Source organism: Polyodon spathula, chromosome 41 (genome assembly GCF_017654505.1).
Source record: "Polyodon spathula isolate WHYD16114869_AA chromosome 41, ASM1765450v1, whole genome shotgun sequence".
NCBI classification, from domain to species: domain Eukaryota; kingdom Metazoa; phylum Chordata; class Actinopteri; order Acipenseriformes; family Polyodontidae; genus Polyodon; species Polyodon spathula.
In genome coordinates, this window is record NC_054574.1 from 1,625,545 (window position 1) to 1,649,298 (window position 23,754).

The window sequence follows — 23,754 nt, forward strand, 5'->3', positions numbered from 1 at the left end:
TCATGTTTACATATCATGACGCGTATTTATAACCTCAGTTTATGTTAGGAGAGAAAGGAGCGCTATAGCTGTTGGATTAGTATAGCAAAACACAAACAACATCTGTGCTACATTTCTGCAGTGTTTTGAGACTCCACCAAAAGGTTAACAATTGTTTTTTAAACAATGGCCAAAACAAAGATTTGTATGGGAAAACTAGAAGGGTTTAATTAAAAAGTCTGCTATTTAAATACATGTGCACAAGTATTCAAGCCTAAGCAGACCAGGCTGACAGTGAATCACATCTGGAATGGATATCCTAAAAATGTTCACTTCCCAGAACAACTACATGTTTACATATGCTACAGATCACATTCCCACACGAGTCCCAAATCAGGGATGCCAAAATATCACTAGGATTGGGATGAACAAACCTGTGCATCACACGTATCCGAAGCTCACTGTGAACGATATGTGATTTACTGCATGCAGCTAGGAGCATCAGATAAGTGTCTGGCGTGTACTGTACACATATGTCAATGTCAAACAAGCAGCGTGCAATTCTCTGCATTTGAATTTCAAAGTTATGTTCTCCCTGGAGATTCCTACACTGAAAATCCAGTTAGTGCTAAAGTCTGATAAACTACTGCTAAATGTTTTTAACCACACCCCTAACTCAGCAACTTCATTATTTCAGTGTAGTTATTTATCTGCTTTGCTTATTCTTGAACAGTATTGTTTTAAGTACATTTGGTATGGGAGCACTGTTTTAATGACAGTTTATTCAGATCATCTGTCTTCTGCAGTGAGTCTCATTGCTGTAGCCTCATATTAAATCCCCCGTGTATACTGATAAGGCAGGCTTGACTAATTGCAGGATAGTGTGTGGTGGTTTTAGTGGTCGTGCCCCACAGTAGTCAGTAAAAAAGGGCTGTCCCTTTCTTTCCCTTAGTCACTTATGGAAAATGTTTTAACACGGTTTGTTGGACGTGCAGGTGCAGGTCATTAGCATTCAGAGATGCATAGTTCTATAATAGATTGTGCTGTGACTCATTTTAGCCTGTAAGGTACTGTGTGGAGGTGGAGGGCTCTTTCAGGGGGCCACTATTTTAAAAGAAAGCGCTGCACGTACAGAAAGCGTGCTGAAGGTATTAGCATTTTAGATATTAGGTCTCAGTTAATTAAAGGCTGGAAGGTACCAAGTCTGACTATGTGTTAGTAAGAGGATGCTTGCAGATAAAGTACAGTGTGAGTTGCAGATAAAGTGAGCGTATTCTTGTATCTTTCCAAGCCAAACCTTGAATGCATTAAATAACTCATTGTATAATCCCTTCAATAAGCGCACAAGCTTAAACTCAAAACGCGTGTTCTTATATGCAGAGTTATTTTAGAAAAGAAAAGGGTTTTTGTTTTTATCAATTAGAAACACTTTCAAGTTCCCTAACTAGTCATGCACATCTATAAATATCCTAGCCCCTCGAGTGTCGCATTTGCACTTGTGCCATGCATCTTCTGCCAGCCTGCAACTAGAGATTTGGTGCAACTGTTTATAAAAAAGGATTGGCTCTATTCTGTTCTTTTAAAGCGCAGTCCTTAGATAAGTCCTTTGACAGAACTGACATTAAAGTAACACTTTTGGTAGGCAGTCCATCTTCACTTCTACACAAAATCAACCTGCAATAAACGTGCAGACATTTATCAGCATTGACCAAGACTGTGACCAAGACATTCCGTCTTAATTCCGTTTTGTTTACGAACCGGCTGCCCCAGCGGAAGCAGGAGAACATCGTGGCTGTAAAATGTTGATTACTGGCTCGGGAAGGAGTGCGAGGCAGTGTGCCAGTGTGTTGTCCGTTATTATTCGGTTCATTCCATTCATCAGCCACTGAAAGAAACGGACAGGTTCATTAAATAGCCATGCCCGCCAACGGTGAACTGTCGGACTGCAACTCAACTGTGACATCACCATAGAAACTTAGTAGTGGGAGAGCAGCCTTCTGCTGTAAGAGCTTGATGTCTGAGTGCAAATTGAAAAGGGTTTACAGACAGTGTTACCAGTACCCAAAATGACAGCCATTAACAATGTCAGACTTCAGACATTACATATAGCTAGGTTTTGTTGTTTTTTTGGTAAAATGCACCTTTCCCATAGTGATACTTTAAAAACAGAACATGACCTGATACCATTTAGTATTTCTCAGTATTTCCTTCATCACTTATTTCCTGCCTATGCCACCGCTTGTTTTGGGGCTTTCCCAGTGCACAGCATGTGCCAGCAATAGGCTGTCACTTTCCCGAGGTGCCTCTGAAACACACTGGCTTTTCATTGGACTTTTTCTCCGGACATCAAAAACCTGGAGATGTGCTTTCTTCTTGCATTGTGAAACTGATGAAAAGAGAGACCCTGTACAGCGAGCGACTGTGTGGAAAGCTCTGTGGACAGTCAGACAAGTACAGTAGCAGCTGGCCAGACACTCTGCAGCCAACAGTTAGGTTGCCAGGTACTGCAACTGAACGATTTATTCTTAAAAACACAGAACTGACCAATTCTTACAGCTGCATGTAGGGTAGCATGGAATAGCAAATACTGACAAATTAATTCATACATAAATACTGTACATGCAGCCCTTTTTATCCTAACCAGAGGAGCGTTTACACCAGCGGCAGTCGATCTTGGTATCCAATCAAAATGGAAAGCATTAAAATTTGCCTAATTCAAATATACATATTTTGAAATGTATGCCTCAATCCATATGTGCCAGCTTTAAGTACAGTATCATTTTTGTTACTCTTGCTTTGTAGGTTGTGTACACAGTTCTTACAATTGCAGTGTATGGTACAGTTGCTCAGACGCTCAGGGCTAGGAAAACATAGGCTTCCTTTACACACACTGCATACAGTAGAGCCAACACACTGTCTGATCAACAGGAAGCAAAAACCACAAACAATAAAAGAGGTGAACTCACAAACTGAACATCACTGTTTATGAAGAAGGTAAAATTGTTAACCTGTCACACGGGCTGTGTGTCGTTATTGTAATGGAAAAAATAAATCACACTTGGAAATAGCTAGCCTACTTCCTGGCCTACTGCCCTTAACACTAGCGAATACAGGGACTGCCCTTAACACTAGCGAATACAGGGACTGCCCTTAACATTAGCGATTACAGGGACTGCCCTTAACACCAGTGAATACAGGGACTGCCCTTAACACTAGCGAATACAGGAACTGCCCTTAACACTAGCGAATACAGGGACTGCCCTTAACACTAGCGAATACAGGGACTGCCCTTAACACTAGCGAATACAGGGACTGCCCCTAACACTAGCGAATACAGGGACTGCCCTTAACACTAGCGAATACAGGGACTGCCCTTAACACTGTAGTGAATACAGGGACTGCCCTTAACACTAGCGAATACAGGGACTGCCCTTAACACTAGTGAATACAGGGACTGCCCTTAACACTAGCGAATACAGGGACTGCCCTTAACACTAGCCTACAGGGACTGCCCTTAACACTAGCGAATACAGGGACTGCCCTTAACACTAGTGAATACAGAGACTGCCCTTAACACTAGCGAATACAGGGACTGCCCTTAACACTGTAGTGAATACAGGGACTGCCCTTAACACTGTAGTGAATACAGAGACTGCTTTTAACACTGTAGTGAATACAGAGACTGCTTTTAACACTAGTGAATACAGGGACTGCCCTTTCCCTGAGTATTACCAGGCATTAGTCAAGCACACCCCATCCAGTAACCTGATGAGGGTCATGACCACACAGTTGTCCAGGTATTTTGAGCAATCTGTGTGACTGGAGATGCAAGCTATCAGGGATGGGGTTCGGCCGAGGCACACATACAAGTTCCACTAATGAGATCACAGTGACCTTTTATCATTTACATGAACTGTATTTAAATGTCTGTAACAAAGAAAAAAGAAAACTGCCAATATCTTGGTTTTGATTGTTTGTGTTGAGGCTTTCATGAACTGCAGAAAGGAAGCCAATCAGATCACACTCATACACAGTAAGACAGATAGACTAGACAAACAAACCATTATCCTAAAAACAAACCTTTTTCTTTTTAAATCGAGATTGTATTTAAAACTAATCTCAACTGAACATTAAATTCTCAGATACGTTGTATATGTCGACATGTACAGCTGTAAAGACTGGAGGGGGGGGGGGGGGGGGGGGGGGGGGGGTGTAATGTCCAAGCCAGCTACTAATGAATATCAGAGCAAGTGTACCCCAGTAGCCTTGCTTTTACTTTTATAAATAAATACAGCGAGATCCTAAGCTACATTTATTGCGATACAAGGTAGTTTAGAGTCCTTCCAAGTATGCCAATATGTTTCAGTTCAGTTTGTACTGTGTAATTCAGAGATTACACTGGCATCTGTCACTGCTTGATAAAAAAAAAAAAAACTTTTACTCTATAATCTCTAGAGCTTTGCATAGCACTGCCATCTGTGAGCAGCTGTAAAACCAAATATCTTTAGCCTTATTCACAGTGAACCGATGGTTAGCCAACATATAAAGAAATCCTTGAGAGAAATGTTTCAGATTTCTAGATCAGACACAGTCCATTCACATCAACGGTTAGCTGATGTTCAGTAATTACATATTAAAGTCCATCTGCATAGTGCTCAATTTACTGTGAATCCATTTATATTGACCAACACTCAGTTACTTGGGGCACTGGATAGCAAAAGAGTAACTTCCACTGGGGAGTTTAGTGCACATCGTTAGCCATTCTAACCCAAGGCTCCAGAGGTGAAATTTACCAGCAAGCCTTCATATTTATCTACTTAATTAAAACTGCTTCCATGCAGACCCCCCAGTTAATACATCTAGCATGGGCTACTCTTACTGTCATAGAGTCTGTCATTGAGGGTTTTAATAGGATATATAATACCTCCAACCCAAAATCCAAGAAAATGACCCTCTCCACGTTTGGAAAGTTGGCAGCTCAGTGTGTATATAGTATACCGCGCTTACATACAGCGGCTGCATAATCAAGCCTAAAACCCTGATGTAAAATATAACTGATTATCTGCAACAGCTTAATGGAAACCTGTGGTTAAATTAACCGGGGATTTTTTTAATTTCACTTTTCAAGGCAAAACAACATGCATAACTTCAGCTGAAAGTACAGCTTATCAGTAGGGTGCTGTTGTGGCACTGTGCCTCCAATACTACTCATGTTAGCATTTTTAGGAGTGACAAGGCTGTTCGCAACAGGAATTGAAATCTCTTGAACACAGCAGAAAGATGATGCCCCTTGTAACAGTTAATACCAAGCATTTCTAAATACATTGAAATGTAGAAGCATTTAGGCTAGGGAACACATGCCTTTGTGCCTGTAACTTTCTAGTTGTGTCAAACTTCCTCAGAGCTCCAACAGAAGGATTTAAGCTCCTGGATATACAGTCCAGTTTCACTGTATTTCTAAAAGTATAGCAGTTATGTTGCTTACTAAACCTTCTTAATACATATACACATATATATTTTTGTTTTCAATTCTGCAGGTACAAGGAGCTGGTAACTGGGAAGCGGGCCAGGGAAATCATCGCTGTCTTGTGGATTCTTTCCTTCGTGATTGGCCTGATCCCGTTCCTGGGCTGGAATAAGAAAGACGAGGCATGCCCCAACATCACAAACCAGACCCACGGAAACGAGTCATCTCACAGCTGCGATGTCTCCTGCTTCTTCGAGAAGGTGGTAGACATGAGCTACATGGTCTACTTTAACTTCTTCGGCTGCGTCCTGCTGCCTCTGCTCATAATGCTGGGGATCTACATCAAGATCTTCATGGTGGCCCGAACGCAGCTGAGGCAGATTGAGCACAAGTGCATCAATGGGGACAACTCGCGCAGACGGCTCCAAAAAGAAATCAACGCTGCCAAGTCCTTATCCATCATTGTGGGCCTGTTTGCCCTCTGCTGGCTCCCTCTCCACATTTTAAATTGCCTCAACCTGTTTTATAAAGACTTTGCCAATAAGAAGCCGGAATTTGTGATGTACGTAGCCATCATCTTGTCCCACGCCAACTCTGTGGTGAACCCCATCATATACGCCTACAGGATCCGTGATTTCCGCAACACCTTTCACAAGATCATTTACAAGCACATTCTCTGCCAAAAGGACGAATTGTACAAGAGCACCGACGGCAGTATGTACAACAGAGACGAGATTGCGAGAAACACGACTGTTCTGTTACTGTAGTAAACCGCGACAACTAAAAAAACTGTGTGCTGTCGCTAAATGTTTACAGGAGAAAAGGCAGACAGGAGGTGTTGTTTAATTTTGAAATAATGTGACGAGCACAATGCCTTTTACTGATGGGTTTTAGTATTTTTTTTTTTTTTTCTGAAGTCTGCAAAACACAGCACTGGGCCGTGGAGGCGAGGAAGACTTTTTATTTTTTTTTTTTTTTTTTTTTTTTTTAATCATGACAACTGCATGTAGTCTCCTTTACATAATCTACACCCAGATTCAGAGAGTCAGTGGTATGGAAGCTGGTCGCTTTCCCAGTCTAAATCGTTCAATGTTCATTCTGCCAAACCAACACTCTGAAACTGTTCCTGTCTGGTTAATTAAAGGCATCTGTTTTTACTCTGTGCTTTAAACATTTCAACACCCATTATTTCCAATGGGACCTAATGGGTCAATTCGAATGGAAACAGTGGCTCCCTTCTTCTATTTTTCAATGCCTAATGCCAGATATATTCAGTGTGGCTGCTGATCTGTGGCCAGTTAAAGCTGCAGTATCCCATAACCATGTTCAGTTGTATACCTAAATGATTCCTTTGTGTCAGTTTACTACATTCCTCTGGGCACTACTCTTCCTCCCTCTTTGAAGCCCAAACTGAACAATACAGACACAGTCCTGGCACCATGTGCAGCAGCCCTAAGATATCTTATCATCTACCAGCTCTTTTGTTGCTCAGGAAAGCAAAATAAAAACCTAAACAAAAAGCAAATATCACGTTTTTCCTCCCCATCGTTTTACATGAAGTGCCTACAAAACTAGTAAAATATGGTCCATTAAAAAAAAAAAAAAAAAGAAAAAAAGAAATTGAAATAACATGTTAAAAACGACTGGAGATTAAATATTTCAAAATTGTATTTAGAGTCCAGTTAATGATATCCTGTATCTTCTTGGATTTGGGGTAAGATTTTCTGGAATCACTGCAGTAGTGCAATTTAAAATCCAAATGCGTCATTATCTTAAGTCGTGGGCTTAGAAACCCTTTTGGATAGACCCTTCACTTTGTTGTATTACTGGAAGTCGTTCCAGTAAAAAAACATAAAACATAAACACATAAAAACATAAACTGTACATCACTCCAGAGTGACTAAACAGTTGAGTGACTAAACAGTTGCTGTAAACTTATGTGTGAAAGAACAAATGTTTTATAGACTAACATTTGATTTCAGGTTATATACTAAAGGCTTTCTCATACTGCAATGGTGGAATGATCTCCTGTGTAGCCTATAAGACAATAATCACGGCTGCCTTGTGGTCACAAAATGTAGTTTTTTTTTTTTTTAAACCCATTTAGTATGTAGAAGACCTACAACAAGGAGCCTTTAAAAGATCCTTCATTATCCAATTCTCCTGCCAAGATATGCAGTCCTTCAGCTTTCATTAGATCTGACCAGAATACTTAATTACAACCCCATTACTCAACATCATAAAGCCAGTAATTCAGAGAGATATACAAGATGGGGTTTTTCTGTACCACTAAGATTCATATACTTTGTTTGGAATGTGATTTACATTTCAACATTTTTCTCTTACTCTACGCTAGTGTAGCAGTGCAGGCACGTCAGTCTAGTCTGGGTAAGACGCATGCTTTTCAGTCGATGGGAAAGTGCTCTATTTTCCACACTCCTGTTTGAAACACACCCCCTCTGCCCCCCAATACGTACAGTAGCTTTGTGTAGAAAACAGACTTGATCTGTGAATTGAAATGTCGCTTCTGATATAACCAGAACAAAAAGGGATTTACAAATGAGCCTATTAATTTCTGTTTGGCAACTGTGTCGACAATATAACTACAGGTGTTGGGCTTATTTTGTTGTCTTTGAGAAATGCTTTACAACTTTATAAAACGGCATCTGTTTAAGATCAAAAAATATTTTACAACCAACTGTCAGGAAAGCAGAAAGCCAGAGCTATGTCCTGTAGTAATTGAACTAAATAAATTACAATTACACTTTGTGAGTTTGGTGAATACCATGCTAGACAGAAATTTAAAGTGTTTCCTGTGCAAATGACAGTTTGAGTTTTCACCTGCGTCAGTCTTAGACCACAGGGAGCTGTTGAAGACAATACAATACTGTCAATAGCTACAGGCTTGCGTTTTAGTCAGTGCAATATTATGAGCTGCACAGCTGTGTCTGTCACTGCATTGCAAGCTTACGGCAATGGCTGCTAAATGTGTCAGCCCTCCTCCGCTCAGTCCAGCTGTATTTTCAGGGGTATGTTTGGGTCTGGTTGCAGGCTCAGAACTGGCCCTGTCAGGCTTCACTGATATTGAACTTTACCAGGATACACACAGTAGGAAGCAGTCATTCAAGGACAGAAAAAAGAAAAACAAAGGCTACTTTTTCCACTTTTAAGTTTGAAATTCAATAGGTTTTCAAAAGGATACGTGGATTCAATTACAAAAATCGGTATATTCTGAAAACTACAATACTGCACCATATACAGTTTTGTTTAAAAAAATATGTATTTATACTATATATCTATAGCCATGACTACATACAGTAGCTGTAGATGATGTTACATTGGTCCAATCTAAGCTAAAATAAAACATCCGCAAATGGCAACATTTGCCTAGGGTTGCATATCAGAGACATTTCATGACCACTGACAGTCAGGCTTGTAACTACGAATCACTTTGAGCTATTATTATCCGTTCTTCTCGAGAAAGCTGCAGCTTGTGTTTCAGATACATTGTCTTATCTGTTTGCTTGCTGGGCTGTAGTGGCTCTTAAGCCAAAGGGGGCTGAAATCTTTTTTCCCCGGGCTTCAATTTGTACAGTCTCTATTCTGAACGCTTCATTACTCTAGTCTTTCTGTTGCAGGGAAGGAAATGTATGTCGATTGTGTGCCTAGTGTTGTCTACTGTTTCCCAATGACAATAGTTATACTATTTGAATTGGTGTAATTCACATTTATACCCAAGTGTGGTGACTGTTCGCAACACAGGGGCAGAGACCTTACCTTACCTAGTTTGGTCAGTTACTGGTTGGTATTAAAAAAAAGAAAAGGTTTATGGGGAATATGTTTAAGGCATAACATACCACTAATGGAATAACAACTATTCCAAAACTGAAGAAATATATTCCATACTAGTTGTTGCATTGTGTTCAGCAAGCTGTCTACAAGTTTGTGTTTCTAATTGTATGCAGCTTTTCTGAACACACAGGTGTTCTTCATTCTTTTTGTACAGAATAAGTTTTGCAGTTGCAGTACACTATGTAATGCGTGGGTGTATTTGCTTGTCAAATAGTATGGAGGATTGACGTTACAATGATGTTAATGAATAAGATAATTTATTAAAAATGTTGTCCGATTCATTACAGAAAATACCTGCATGTAAATTTTTATAAAAGAAGAATTTTATTTCCTGTCTTGCAGGAAAGCATTTTATATGGCCTAAATGAAGTACAGGAAAAAAGGAAACTGTAAAGATTTTATTTCTTTGTGTAGTTTGGCTTCTGAGCGTTATCCTAAAGATGCATTTCCTTTATAGACATTTTAACTGATATCACTCCAGAGACAGATCACAGAAGGCAAGATCAGTGTGGAGGACTGTGACAGGGGAGTGTCACAGCCCAGGCTGGCTACTGGCAGGAATTAGACCCAGAAAGCTGCAGTTTTATGCGCTTACGATCGTGTTTATTTAACAAAACAACACAAAACACAGGAACAAAATAAAAATTGCACAATGTCCAAAATAAAAGGTTTAAACAAAAGAATAACTGTGTGTAGGCTGGGCATTAGCCTTTACTAGCACGTTGATAAACAATACAAAATCACAGCACACACACCCCCAATTAGCATCAATTACCAAACTGGGGAACCCCATCCCTGCCAGCCTTACATTCCCACATTTTCTGCCCTGCCACAAGGACATTGTTTAGACCAGGGCTTCTCAAACTCTCAAACTTCTCAAACCCTGTGGCTGCTGGTTGTCATTCCAACCGAGCGCTCAATTACTTAACTAGACCCTTAATTGAACTGATAATTTGCTTAATTAAACCTTTTTACTTGTTTTCAGCTCATAAACAGTTGCATATTTCCAGTTAGCTGTAGCATTTTTTAAGTAACTTAAAAAAGGTTTAATTAAGCAAATTATTAATTAAATTAAGGGTCTGGTTAAGTAATTGAGAGCTCGGTTGGAATGAAAACCAGCAGCCACAGGGGGTCCCCAGGACCGAGTTTGAGAAGCCCTGATTTAGACATGTCAGTGAACTATGACTCATTAACGGTAGTTTTGCAACAAGTATACATGTGGCTTTGTTAAGTTACCAGAATCAGGCAACATGATTAATTAAAACACACCACGGTATTACTGTACATACGGAGATCTCATCACTGTTGTTCTTATGATAGAGTCTATGTTAATGCTCTAAACCAAGGTTGGGCAACCTCAGAACTTCCAGTACAGATCTTAGTTAAGGAGATGCCTGGAACAATTTCAATGGAAATACTAAAGTAATTCATCACTTAATTATAGCCATGATTGCAGTTACCTGTCCCTGATCGAAACATTGGCAGATCTAAATGCTGACCTTAACACAGACAGACTTCTTTCCAATGTATTTTTGTACAGTACTGATGCTAATAAGCAAGGCAATGAATCACCAATGCTGGGGGAAATAAGTGGATTAATATTGAGTTCAAGGAAGGCAGTACTTAGAAGCTCTGAAGCTGTTTCGATAATTAAAATAAACCCTATCATAGATGCTACTGTGTAAGGGATACAGCTGAAGAATAGTCTCTTTTTTTAATAATTACAAAGCTCAACTTGTAAAGACATTTACAGAAAATATGTATTTCTCATAAAACAAGATCTTTATGATGTTATTACTTTGGACTGTATCAAGTGGTAAATTTTAGAGATAGCGTAGTATATATGTATGTTAATCTGGTAATGTATTGTTATTTAACATTTCAATATGCAATGGGGACTTATTTTGTCATTAAAATGTTTTGTATATAAAAAGAAAGTGTGTGTGTGTCTTTCTCTTAATAATATACTGAATGAACCAGTAACTAAAACAAATAAATTATAGCATATACTGTATATTAGAGAATGAAGCAGTTTTTATATGCAAATCTGCCAAAAGTGATGCTTTTATATTTAAAACAGGCTAGTTTGAAAGGATCGGCTTAGTAGTTACTTGTTCCTATAGCTTGCCAATGTTGTTTAATCTCTGCAAGGTTAATTCACCGAGTTAAATCGAACAGCATGGAAAGGAACTAGAAAACCTATTTAATGGACTGTCAACGCGGCACGATGTGATGTATTGGCGCTTTTCCTGTTTAATTCATCACACATTTTAAAACTGTGAACGTCAAATGTTTTTTTTTAGCATTAAAAAAGAAAAAAAAACAAACATACTAATCTTAATTTCAACTGGAAAACAAATGCATCAATAACTGGCCCCTTGAAATTCATATTCATGGGTTGTTTATGTATACACACACACACACACACATACACACATATATATATATATTATTTTTACTGGTTAAAAGTTGCCTTTGGTTTGTTCTCTGTAAACACATCCATTTTAAATTGGATAGTATGCAGTATGCAGTTCACTCTTTCCTCATTTCAGAAATATTTTTATAAGGCTCTGAGTATGCTGCACATGAGCAGAGAGAAATACAGAGAAATTGACCTTTATCTGCAGGGATAGTCATAAAATCTGTTTTTCATGCCAAACTGTCAAAAATGCAAAGAACTCCAGCAAGTTAAAGTAAATTAAAAAAAATAGGTTTTGTAGAGGGTTTGCAAACGCAAAGTGGAGGAGAAGGCAAGTACCATAGCCTTAATATGTATTCGACTGAGGACACCTACTGTGTAGCGTTCACCACACACTCACCTTCAAGGGACGAGTATACTACATGCTTTCCAAATCACCCTCTTTTCATTTAGTTAGTAAAACAAAAAAAAAAAAAAGTCATTAAAAGATGGCTTAAAGCGGAGATGGCCTCAAGTACTTTGAAATGTATTTACTGTGCAATGAAGAATCAAGTTCTCTTCAGCAATAAACTGAAGAGCCATCCATTTAAAATTAGGATTTTTTTTTTTTTTTAATAAAGTAGATTCTAAAAAGATGACCACAAGCACAACGGAACTGACACACACTTTCTGGTAACATGTTTATTTTTCATATTAGAAACATCTGCAAGTTAAAGCTGAAAGAAAAAAAAATATATCACTGCTTTTGCTCCTAAATACACTGGCTGTATCGGAGACCACTAAACCATTATATCATTATTACCAATGGACTACACTGTATCTATTCACTCTCTTTGACTGGCAGTAGATTGCATGAACAGAATGTGGGATAATCAGGAAAGAGAATGACATGCATATATAAAAACAAAATCTAATTTAAAATACTGTAAATTAGTTGTAAACATAGCCAGCATTGAAGATTTAGGGTTTAACCTGTTTCAATGCCAAGCCTGTGGAATTAGTTAAAATAAATGTTGCAGAAAGGAGACCGAAAAATAAATGCTTCAACTGTGACCAAACCCCGACTTGTAGCCACAACAAATTATTTTGCATCTGCATTTTGAAAATAAATCCAATTCAGTAAGATGGGTATTTCTTCTTGCAGTGACACACACAGCACAGCATTCCACAAGCAGAAAGTGACAAAAATCAACGGCAAAAAGTCATTCTGTTCCTTTAAGACACACTATTGATAATTTGCTATGCATCTTGCTACATTGAGGACACCGCTTACTGAGGGCATAGGAAATCTGATTAAAAGTGATATTTCATTTGCATTGGCTTCTTTCTGGAGTCTGGTGTGAGTTTCATTTTTATTTAAGCAACAAAGTAATGCTTTGTCTCGACTCTGTCACTAAAACCACACAGACGCAATCAGTGAAGTTATGTTTTGTAAGACATCAGTAGAAACAGCAATGACCACATCATGTGAGGCCATGCCCAGTCTGTTTAACGAACCCATTTTCAGAGGATTAAAAAAAAACAAAAACACGTAATATAAATAAATATAAATATAAACATTACTGTCAAGTAATACTTTCAAAAGGTATCAGATCATATAAGTAATATACATTCAAATGATAGGTAGTGTCCCCTTCATATAAAACAATATCCCTGAACTCCCCAGTGTGGCATCAATCCATCAGGCCTCTACCTTTTCTCCTGTTTTCTCTAAGAGGATGTCAGTCAGCTGCTGATCCGACAGGGCTAGCTCCTGACAGAGTCCCATTGCTTGGCTGAGGTAGGTCGCAAGAATGTGTTTGCACTGTGAAAAGAAAAGGGTGACACATTCAGAACAAATCCATGCATTTGACAGACGCATATGTTATTCTATGTGTGGGGGGTGGGGATCTCCAACACACCACCCTAGTTCAAGAATAATATTTAAAAAGGATATAAGTCCTAATGTTTTCACCCTATAGAATTAACTAATTTTGCATCATAAAGTCTAATGAAGCCTGGTGAATAATGTTTCGTTAACACATTGAATTACATACTGCTTCGTAGTTTTTCACAGGTTCTCAGAAACTCACTTTCTGTGCAACTCCAATCCTCAAAGAAAGAATAGCCTATTCATCAAAACTGCATTAAAGGAGATTCTAAAATCAGGGTTGAGTCAGACCTCAGCTTTCTGCCGAAGGTTCTAGGAATGTTTATGCTGCACTGTAACATCCAGGTCACCCACTGTGATGGACCTGCAAAACATCTTTACTGCAATACTTGACCTTTATCCTGACACAGTCGCCTCTCTGGATCAATTTACTACTATTCTGCATCCTAATGAGAAAACCGTACCCTCTTGGAAATGGCTTTGTGTCAAGGAGCCCATCATCTGAGAATTCAAGATAATATAATGAGGTAAAATCAAGTGGTTACCAGCAAGCTGTCATTCCTTCTCAGCACACAGAAAGCAAACGCAGGGCAAGGGCAGTAATGACAGGCGGAGTAACAGGTGTACAACCTCCCAGAGCTTCCCACTACCTGAAACACGAAGGGATCACGAGGTAAGTAAACAACCAAGGCAACTTACACTGCTGTTTATTTAAAAGAATAAAAACAAAACAAAAAACAAAAATACTTGCACCCCTATGGAGCAAAAAAACGCAACTGCACAAAAGCCTTGCTGATCAACCATAACCTCAGTTAATCACAGAACCAAGTAGCAAAACAAATGCAAAAGCTTTCTTCTTTATTTACACTCACAAAACTAACATGTGTGACTAAATGTCTAAATTGACTAACATTAGGGCTTGATGTTAAAGCTCTTCTCTATCAAGTCAAGACAGGTAGCACAATCTTTTTTTTTCAGAAAGCACAAAACCACTCAATGAAGTTGGTCTTTAGGAATGAAAACCATGTGTTTGTAAAAACAGACTCCTTCATTCAGACTTCCACAGCTATGCTACATATATGCTGTATCATGTTGTTTGGAAAGTATTTCAAGGTTACCCTTCCAAACTCGGGTCACAACTCAAACCAAGAAGAGGAAATCTGAGTGCACATAACCCACTGCACACAAACCTTAAACCTCTTTTTTATTTTCTATTAATTTCAAAAAAGGTTTGTCTGAAAACAAACAAGAAAAGCAGAAACAGATGTTTCCTCTACAGTTACTGTACTTCCCCATAATTAACCGGAAGAGACAATAGTACAGTAGCACAGTATTTCATATTAGATTTTGAAATGTTACATTTTTCAATTTTCATCAGTTCTTTGTTAAGTATATGAAAACCACAAGGCGGTATGTAATTCAATATGTGAACGTAACACTATTCAGCAGGTTTCACTCGGCTATATGAAACTAGTTAATTCTATAATTCTACGATGCAAAACACTTTGGCCATAGCTGTACACATGCATTCATGCCAGAAGGTAAGATCTTATTCCCTTATCGTAAAAATGATTTTGTATCCTTCCTGTGACCCAAACAGTAATACAGAAGTCTTCTTCAATTTTGTCTAAACGTATGTTTAACTTTACTTTGTTTCTTCAGTGCCAGTGAATATTTTGTTATGTGTGTTTGAAGTTATGGATATATTTACATTCACATGTTACAATAATATAATACTGTACAATGTAAATCATCGACATGTAAATGGTCTCAGAAAACAATAAAACTTAACATTATGTTGCAATACGTTAAAAAAAAAATACTATTTTCTATGCTTGCGCTTTCCTTAAGTAGCTGTTTATCGCTTCTCTACCAGAAAATAATCCATAAAATAAATATAACACTTAGGGTTAATGGAATTACAACCGTAATTGTAATTACAATCAAAATTCCATAGGCAGTTAGTACAGCAGAATATGCCAGGACAGTGGTATTGTAGCTGACTTAATAAAGATGCTTGCTAAAACTGAAACTGGCAAGACAGCAGTTTGTAAGGGAGCCCAGTATTCTACAAGACTTGATGTTATTTGGCTTCCAGCACTCCGGCAAATAAGATGGAGAAGGGTAAAAAAATGAAGCCAAACAATCAATCTAAAATGACAGCGATAAAGCAGCTGTAAATTCCAGCAGGGCTTTTTTTTTTTTTTTTCTGGACGATTATCAATGCAAGCCAAGATTTTCTGCTAAAATTAGGGTATATGAAGAAAACAGTTGTTTTAAATCCAGCTCTGATTCGATTGAAATGATTAATTGAAAACAAACATTCCGATTGTATTTTTTTTTTAGTTTTTGCATTGTGCTTTTTAGTAAACTTCTGAGAGACCAAGCAACAAATGAAAGATGAGAGTGGTAGCAACAGAAAAACCTATTTTTTATTCAAGTGCTGACAGACCAGTAATCACATTCCTGCTAACACAATTGTCAGATCACTCCAGCAAACACAGTGTTTGGCTACCAAAGAGACACTTGAAATTATGACACTGGAAGGCACAAGAATTAAACAAACATGTAATTGTGCAGCTAGTTTACTTGATCAACAATGCTTACAACATGGTCTCACCTTATGAGCACTCACGCTAAATAATGCAGAAATAAATGACACTATTTTCCATAAACACAAAACAAACCAAGTCTTAGCACGAGCATTGGGAGGCGCTATAAATATCAATCTAAAAATTAGCACACTCATCAGTAGTCTCAAAGTCTGCAAGGTTCCGAAATGTTGCATCACAGTCAGGTACCCTTCTAAAGCAATTTCACCACTGCACCAAGGGCATTTTCACACCTAGTTCACTTGCAAGTGACTCGAATCGTGGTTCACTTCCAAACAAAAACTTTTTTTTTCAGGTCTGCTTTGGTTCGTTTCACACTAGAAAAATTCAAGCGAACAGGAGTTGCTTTTAAAGTGCATTCACGTGCTGTGGCTGTGCTGTTGTCTGTGTTCTTTTGGTTTATTTGGTCCTCACAGCATCACATCATTGTTGAAGAAACGCAACACGCTGAAAGCATTTGTCGGAAAAATACTGTTCTTTTGGGGGAAATGCCAGAGACAATCACGTACATGCTATACATTCAACCAACTGCAATTTAGCTATTGACAATAATAATAACAATAATAGCTTGTTGTGAATGTTGTATGTGTGACAGTGTGGGGAGACAGAGATGCAACAGGAGCTGGTTTACTAAACTCAGACAAAGCAGAGCAAATCCATGACTTGTGACAGTTTGGCGATGATGCTTAAAGAACGCAATGCTGTAACAGTACATCTCAACAACTGGTATTAATTATTAGCGTCATTTCACTGAATAAGCCCCGGGGGTTGCGCCAGTTTGTGCTGTTGTGTACTTGTGACATTATGGTGTTGTTGTCTTGTGTGTGTGTTTCATTGTATTGTGTGTGTGTGTTTTGACAAGCCCTGCGTTGCATATGTGCGAGAGTGCCCAGACACTTTCTTTGGTGCTTGACAAAGTACATCACTTCTGCAATTTGCTTCGCTGTTTGGAGCGGGTTCTTTTCCAAGTGAACTGGAATACATTAAGTTTCACACTGCAAAAAGTTTTAAACAGAGCAAAGAGGCAAACGTACCCGAGTCCAGTTTGATGCGCATCCTGGTGCGATTACATGGTTCAGAGGTTTCACGTATAGCTCCAAGTGAACCGAATTGCACTTCAATCCGATCAAAGGGTCAAACGAACTAGGTGTGAAAGTGCCCTAAGATCCGCTTGGATTTCTACACATGAATGTGAATATTTTGTCAAGAGCAGCTACAAAAAATACACTACCCTGCAACAGAAACTGTTCCTGTAAGGGAGCTCTAGTGTATTGTATTTTGTTTGACCAAGCTTTAAGGAATTCGTATACAAAACATGTCTATTGCTTACTTATAATTTCCTCTTGTAATACACAAACTAATCCCTGGCGTCCTTATTCGTGAACACCTACAGGAACAAAGACCCTCTTGTAATGTGCATTCTCAGGAAACTGCTTCCCCTGCAGTCTGACTGGTCTCAGTGAATAAAAATAAACCTATGGTAAGTTTATTATTAGAAACCTGTGGATGTTTTTTTGATATTGTGTTAGAGAATGATACTTTTGAAAGGCAGGTAAAAAGAGATTTATGGGCAAGATGTCACTAATTAAACTAGCTCAGTCTTGCAAATATTTCAAATCCGTAGACAGGTAAATTGCTGCATTCTGGTATGTGTGTCGTAGGCTGCATGGTATGATTGCAGCAGGAGACTGGACTAAGTTTGTAAAACACATACACGTAATCAGATACAAGGAAGCAGCAGCAACTTTTTAATCTTAATAGTGTTGTCTTTGAAATGTCTTTTTTTATATGTCACAGACGGCAAATTAAATTGCAGGGAAATAAAATCCATGAATTTTAGCAAATGAAGTCTTCACGCTTGGGGAGATGCCAAGCAACGCTTTTACAGCATTTTGGTCGTCTTTGTTTCGTTGTTTTTTTTTCTTCTCGTAATTTATATTTCAGCAAAAAATGTATGAGCCAAATCGCATTCTAAATGCGTGCGGTGGTCGGATTCCTCTGCCAAGTGTGAACGATTTACTATGTTTGTTCTTGCACAGAATTTAATGACACATGAACTGTAACACCTGTACGTAACAATCAAACTGAAGACTGAACTGAATTCTCTGACAGCAGCTCGTCTTCTGAGAAGTGTAAAACAAGTGGGTACTTCCTTGAAGGATAATCATGTTCTCATACTGTACTACAGTACTCTGGACTAGCTAATCTGAACCACTGCCCCGATTATTAATGTGTTCTAATGTAATCTGTACTACAAATGTTATTGTTTTATTGTTTAGATACTCAGATTTTATCTAAAAGTGATTAACAACAGAGATATCGGTTTCCCATCATGCGATACGGTTATATTTTTAGAAGGATGTTTTCAATACCATAATGTTCTTACTGACAATCTAACATATCCCACTGGTTTCCAGTAAACCACATTTCATAAAATAAATAAATACCCTGCAACAATGACATTCACTACAGACATTGGGCCACCTGCCAAGTATTACTTGCTGATATATTTATAACTTTCTACAAGGATTACAGTTTTGAGTTTGTTCCCTTTTGGGTATATCTGGCGAAATAATCCTTCAAATTGCAGGGTCTTTTGAAACAAGAAAAGTCGATTAAAACTATTTCCCACAGAATTCCACTGGTTTGTTACTCCTGGCCTGTGGGAATGAACTGGTAAACACTGTGCAACATGGCTTCAACCATTTTATTTTATTTTATTTATTTATTTTTTTGCACAGGTTTATTTTATGCAAGGTCTTAATTCCAACTTCATGACCTGCCATTACATTTAAACGTTCAGAACTGATATTTTTGCTTAAAGCATTGTTTTCATTAGGTAACGTATCTTATTCTCATAAGGCCAGGCGTTCACCCATTCAACAAATAACATACAGAATAAAACAGTCAAGAATGTACAGATAAAATAGTCCACTTGCCTGAAACACCCTTCTTCCGCTAGGAGATGTTACACAAGTCACTGAACGCTGATCTACAAGGTCCAAAGCATGGAGAGCAGAGGGACCAAACACAAACTTCAACCTAGAAAATGCAAAACAGTTCGAAATATCTTAAGCATTAAAAAAACTACATGTATATTTATACTATACATAATGCATGAAGACAAACCAACACACAATTTAAACATAATAAATTGCAGGTGACTAACACCATGATTTAAACTTTTACAAAATGACTCTTGGGGTTTTACTTATTTCTTCAAATGGTAAAATACTGTTAGATGTTTGATTTGCAATACCTTGCTACACAAATAGAGTTAGCGCTTCCAGCCCAGGTACTAATTCCAACAATGTACTAAACTGTTTAATGCAACCAAACAAACCACAAGGCAGATACAACATAAATGTTTTAATCTATTACAGAGTGCAATAGCCTTACATGGCTGCTAATAACAAAAACAAGAGGAGCAGAATTACAGTTCCATTTCTGTAAAGCAGAGGAAGCGACTATTAACTGATGCAACTTAACTTCTTTATCCTACTAGCTTGGATCCTTGTGAATATCATGGCAAAACTACACTCAAATATTGATTAATTATTTTGTCATAAAGCTAATGAGAAGCAGCCCACCAGACAGATACTGTTATGACCTAATTTATGGGAATTTACGAAAATATATACAGTTTGCAATTTCTTAATCCCTAAAGCACTCGGCGAAAACATTGTGTGTGCTGCATTAACATTTACAGATGCTTCACTCAGCTATAGGGAGGGCATACAAATCTTTGATCCCATTCACACTGCATTTTCCTGGATGGTTCCCAGACATAATGTGTATTATATCTGTTGAGGCCAACGCATATTTTTTGTCACCCACAGAGTAAATCGTCTCTATTTTTCCAGTTGCAATGCACAGGGAGATTAGAAAGTTTACCACATCGACGCACCACATCACTGATGCAATAAACTTATTTCCTAATCACCCTGTACATCTATGAGCATGCTGACAGGATGAATCATAAAATATTCTAGCCTGTTGCTAGACTGAAGCTATTACACTTAAAGCAGGGTTTCACGGTTGAGGTTTAAAGGGAGGTCGTACTTGGCTGGCCAATTAAGATATTGTTGGAAGTGGAAGACATTGCCAACAGGACATTAGCCTTGTCCTGACCTGTTTACAGCACCAGATCTGTTTGGGTACTGATGCCATTATATATGAAGTCCTACAATTGTGTTTACTTTAACACTTAGACATATTGAATTGGATACTACATACTAATTACCATTAATAACACCGTCAACAATTTTTATTTTTTTTTGTTTTTGTTCCTGGGTACATCAATTCATTATGTTGTAGTAAGTGTTATTTCCTAATTGCTTATGCCTCTAAAGTATAGAAAATGGCTATTATTCCCCACAAACTTTGCTTTTGTGACCAGGACAGGTACATTTCAAAATATCACTATTTCCAATGAGAAAACGGGAGCTTTTGTGTCTTTTCGTTCACATAAAGTCAGAAAAAAACTGACTAAATTTACAGTATAAGCGTAAATCTCAAAAAACTACTCACTTCTAAATCTTTTGTAGTCATTTTTGTATTACTTTAGTATAAATACATGTTAATTTGGATTCATATGTTGTTTTTTTCTGACTATGTGAACAAAAAGACACAAAAGTGCCTGTTTTCTCATTGGAAATAGTGATATTTTGAAATTTACCTGTCCTGGTCACAAAAGCAAAGTTTGTGGGGAATAATAGCCATTTTCTATACTTTTGAGGCATAAGCAATTAGGAAATAACACTTACTACCCAGGAACAAAAATTGTGTTACATATTGTAATAACTTTGTATAGCCCTAAACTAATCTAATCTAATAAACAGGATGGTGTTTTTTCTTTGTTTGTTTTTTTTTTAAACAGAAATGATTCCACCCCTTTTATGAGTCGCAACTCGTGTATTTGCTCTTAAAACAAATGAGTATTTCTTTAGGCTGTCACAGACACAACGTCAAAATATGCCACAAGTGTTTAGAAAGCATGACATCTGCTACCACGAAGGTTACTAAATCGTTACAAAGATATGAGATAAAAAAAAATACTTACGCCAACAGCAGTTCATCCGGAACTGAAAAAAAAAGAACAACTACATTAAACAACAATCAGTTATCAACTCTTTATAACATCTGTCAGTCATCTGGATATGGTTGTTCTGAGATCTCCACCAATGTAGGAAGGTCATCTTTTATTATTATTATAATACTGAATTCTTAATAATTATATATATCCAGCTCAATTACACAAAGGTTGGTTGTGCAGCATCTTACGTCAATTCATTATGTTGGCGAGCCCTTGGAACATGCTTTAAAAATGATAATGTCACTGATCAAGGTCAGCTGCCACATTAAAAAGAAAAAAAATGAAAGGTCATCAAACTGGGCATTTTCACCACATAGGACAATGTTTGACCAGATGGCAGGCATGCATTACAGCTCTTCATTTGCATGCACACAACACATATACTGGCATCATTTTTCAATCATATGTGGTTTATGTATGGTCAATCACAAATGGAGGAAACACCTCTGGAGAGGTCAACTTGAGCTGGAGTGACCGACGCGCTACATTACAACTTCAATACACAATGCCTAAACCAGTGCTGCTACCACAAGGGCCTTCCTCATTTCCAAATTTCCACACAGATGTTGCAATATTCTTGAAACATCTATATTGTTTCAGTAATGGAAACTTCAATAATCAAGTAAACATAATGATAATTATTATAATAATAATAATAATAATAATAATAATAATAATAATACTTCCAGTAAAACACACGCCATTATGGCTAACTGGTAACAAATAAACAGGAACAAACACAATTGTTAATTTCTAAGAAACTGCAGTCACAGACAAAAAAAAAAAAGCATGCTGTGCCCTTTTATATTTTGAATTCTGCTGGTTCACACAGTCTGCTCCACAAGTAGGAATCTCAGCAGATCTTACAGATTTTTAATAAAACCCATGTGTCACCTCCCTGGAGGGACTGAGTCCATACACTGAAGCAAAACCCTAGCTGTGCGGCGCTTCCAGGCAACTGTATGAACATAAACAAAGAAATATCCCACAGGATGGCCCCAAAATAGGCTTCCTCAGTTGGCAATTGTTCTCTCGCGGTTAAAATATAAGGGCACTTATCCCTTCCCTTTTATGTGCCCCACAGCTTTTTGTACAGCACTCTGCCCCTTCAGTGGCACCCCTCTTATGATCACTGGATGTGTCTTTAAATGTTTGGTTGTAAATCAGAGAGAGTAAACTGAATTGGGTCACAACTGACCTGTCAGAAAAACATCTGCATTAGACATTCCTAGAATAAAAATATGATGTAAAAATATAAACACAAAAATGTGTGTGGAATAAATGTAGATTATTGCAAAATAATCCTGTTTTACTTAGAGGGGAACCAACACTGCACATTTCTAAATGGTCTTCCTGGCCCCCCATCTTTCAATTGCACCAAAGCAACCTCTGCTGGCTGCTGTGACTTTTTCAAGGGCACCGTTTAAATGGAATAACCTGACCGGGTTTACATCATATTCTGTCTGCAAGAAAGCTTAGTTTAAAACAGAATTTCAAATGGTGATGAATATGCCATAACACTGAACAGGGCAGCCTGGACAGCACTGATTCAATGCAGTCTGCAAGGAATTTAAACTGTTCAGGACAGAAAACTAAGAGTTTTGCCTCTGATAGTGTAGAAATCAGCAGCCAGAACATCCCACAGTTGAGTCTACAGCTGTGCACATCTTTGGGTAGGTGCAGTATGACCACTTCAGACCACGTATTCATTAGTTTCTCTTTAAGCCTTTCACTGTAGTGTAGTACTAGCACTTTAATCATCAACTACTCAAAGAAGCTAGTGCTGTCACTGACACCACTTAAGCGGCACTGTAACCTGTATATACAGCACACACAGTACTTTCAATTATAACATGCAGAGATGTTTAAACAAAGGAAATCAGCTCCAGTGTGTTTCTTATGCGTAGACTCCTCTCTTACTTTTATTACCCACTGCAACCGATTCATGTGAATAGCCAGAGGCGGCGTTGCTCACTTACAGGATGAAGCCTGCCTATTTCAAACCACTACAGGGGATATATGTCATGTCTGCTTACATACAATAAGACAGATGATCCATGAGGTTCTATGTGCGTCTTGTCTTTATATAGACATCATTCCAGCTCAATTAGACCAAGGGAGGCTAGGCAACTTCTTAGGTCACTTTTTCTATTGCCATCTGTAACTGAGGTAGCTGCAAAAATTACTTTGGAGTCCAGGGTTAGGTCCACAGTTGCTACAGTATCTGTATAGAGCAGTGTATTGTATTGAGGAGTCAATCTGATGTGCCTTTCCAGTAGTTCATTACATGGGTGGAAAAAAATACTGGGCCCCCATCAAAATGATTTGTGAATATCGCAGCTGTATGGTATGCATTCCTTTGTGACTTACTTTGTGAAGTCTCCTGATAGGCTTTCTTAACTTCTTTTAAAAGTTCTTCAGCCACATTAGATAAAACTGGGGCCATCTCATCAGCCTGGA

The 23,754-nt window shown here is 38.1% G+C and overlaps 2 protein-coding genes across 2 annotated transcripts; one reads left to right on the top strand and one right to left on the bottom strand.

The window, feature by feature from the left end:
- The first annotated feature begins 4,925 nt into the window (after window positions 1-4,925).
- Window positions 4,926-9,905, top strand: adora2b (adenosine A2b receptor). The gene is made up of 2 exons (XM_041236599.1): window positions 4,926-4,948; window positions 5,517-9,905. The coding sequence occupies exons 1-2, from the start codon at window positions 4,926-4,928 to the stop codon at window positions 6,211-6,213; spliced, it is 720 nt and encodes a 239-aa protein (XP_041092533.1). The 3' UTR covers window positions 6,214-9,905.
- A 2,487-nt stretch (window positions 9,906-12,392) lies between these two features.
- Window positions 12,393-23,748, bottom strand: zswim7 (zinc finger, SWIM-type containing 7). Its single transcript, XM_041236652.1, has 5 exons — window positions 23,665-23,748; window positions 21,262-21,283; window positions 19,135-19,241; window positions 14,133-14,233; window positions 12,393-13,521 (listed from the first exon to the last, which is right to left on the bottom strand). The coding sequence occupies exons 1-5, from the start codon at window positions 23,738-23,740 to the stop codon at window positions 13,399-13,401; spliced, it is 429 nt and encodes a 142-aa protein (XP_041092586.1). The 5' UTR covers window positions 23,741-23,748; the 3' UTR covers window positions 12,393-13,398.
- Window positions 23,749-23,754: the final 6 nt, after the last annotated feature.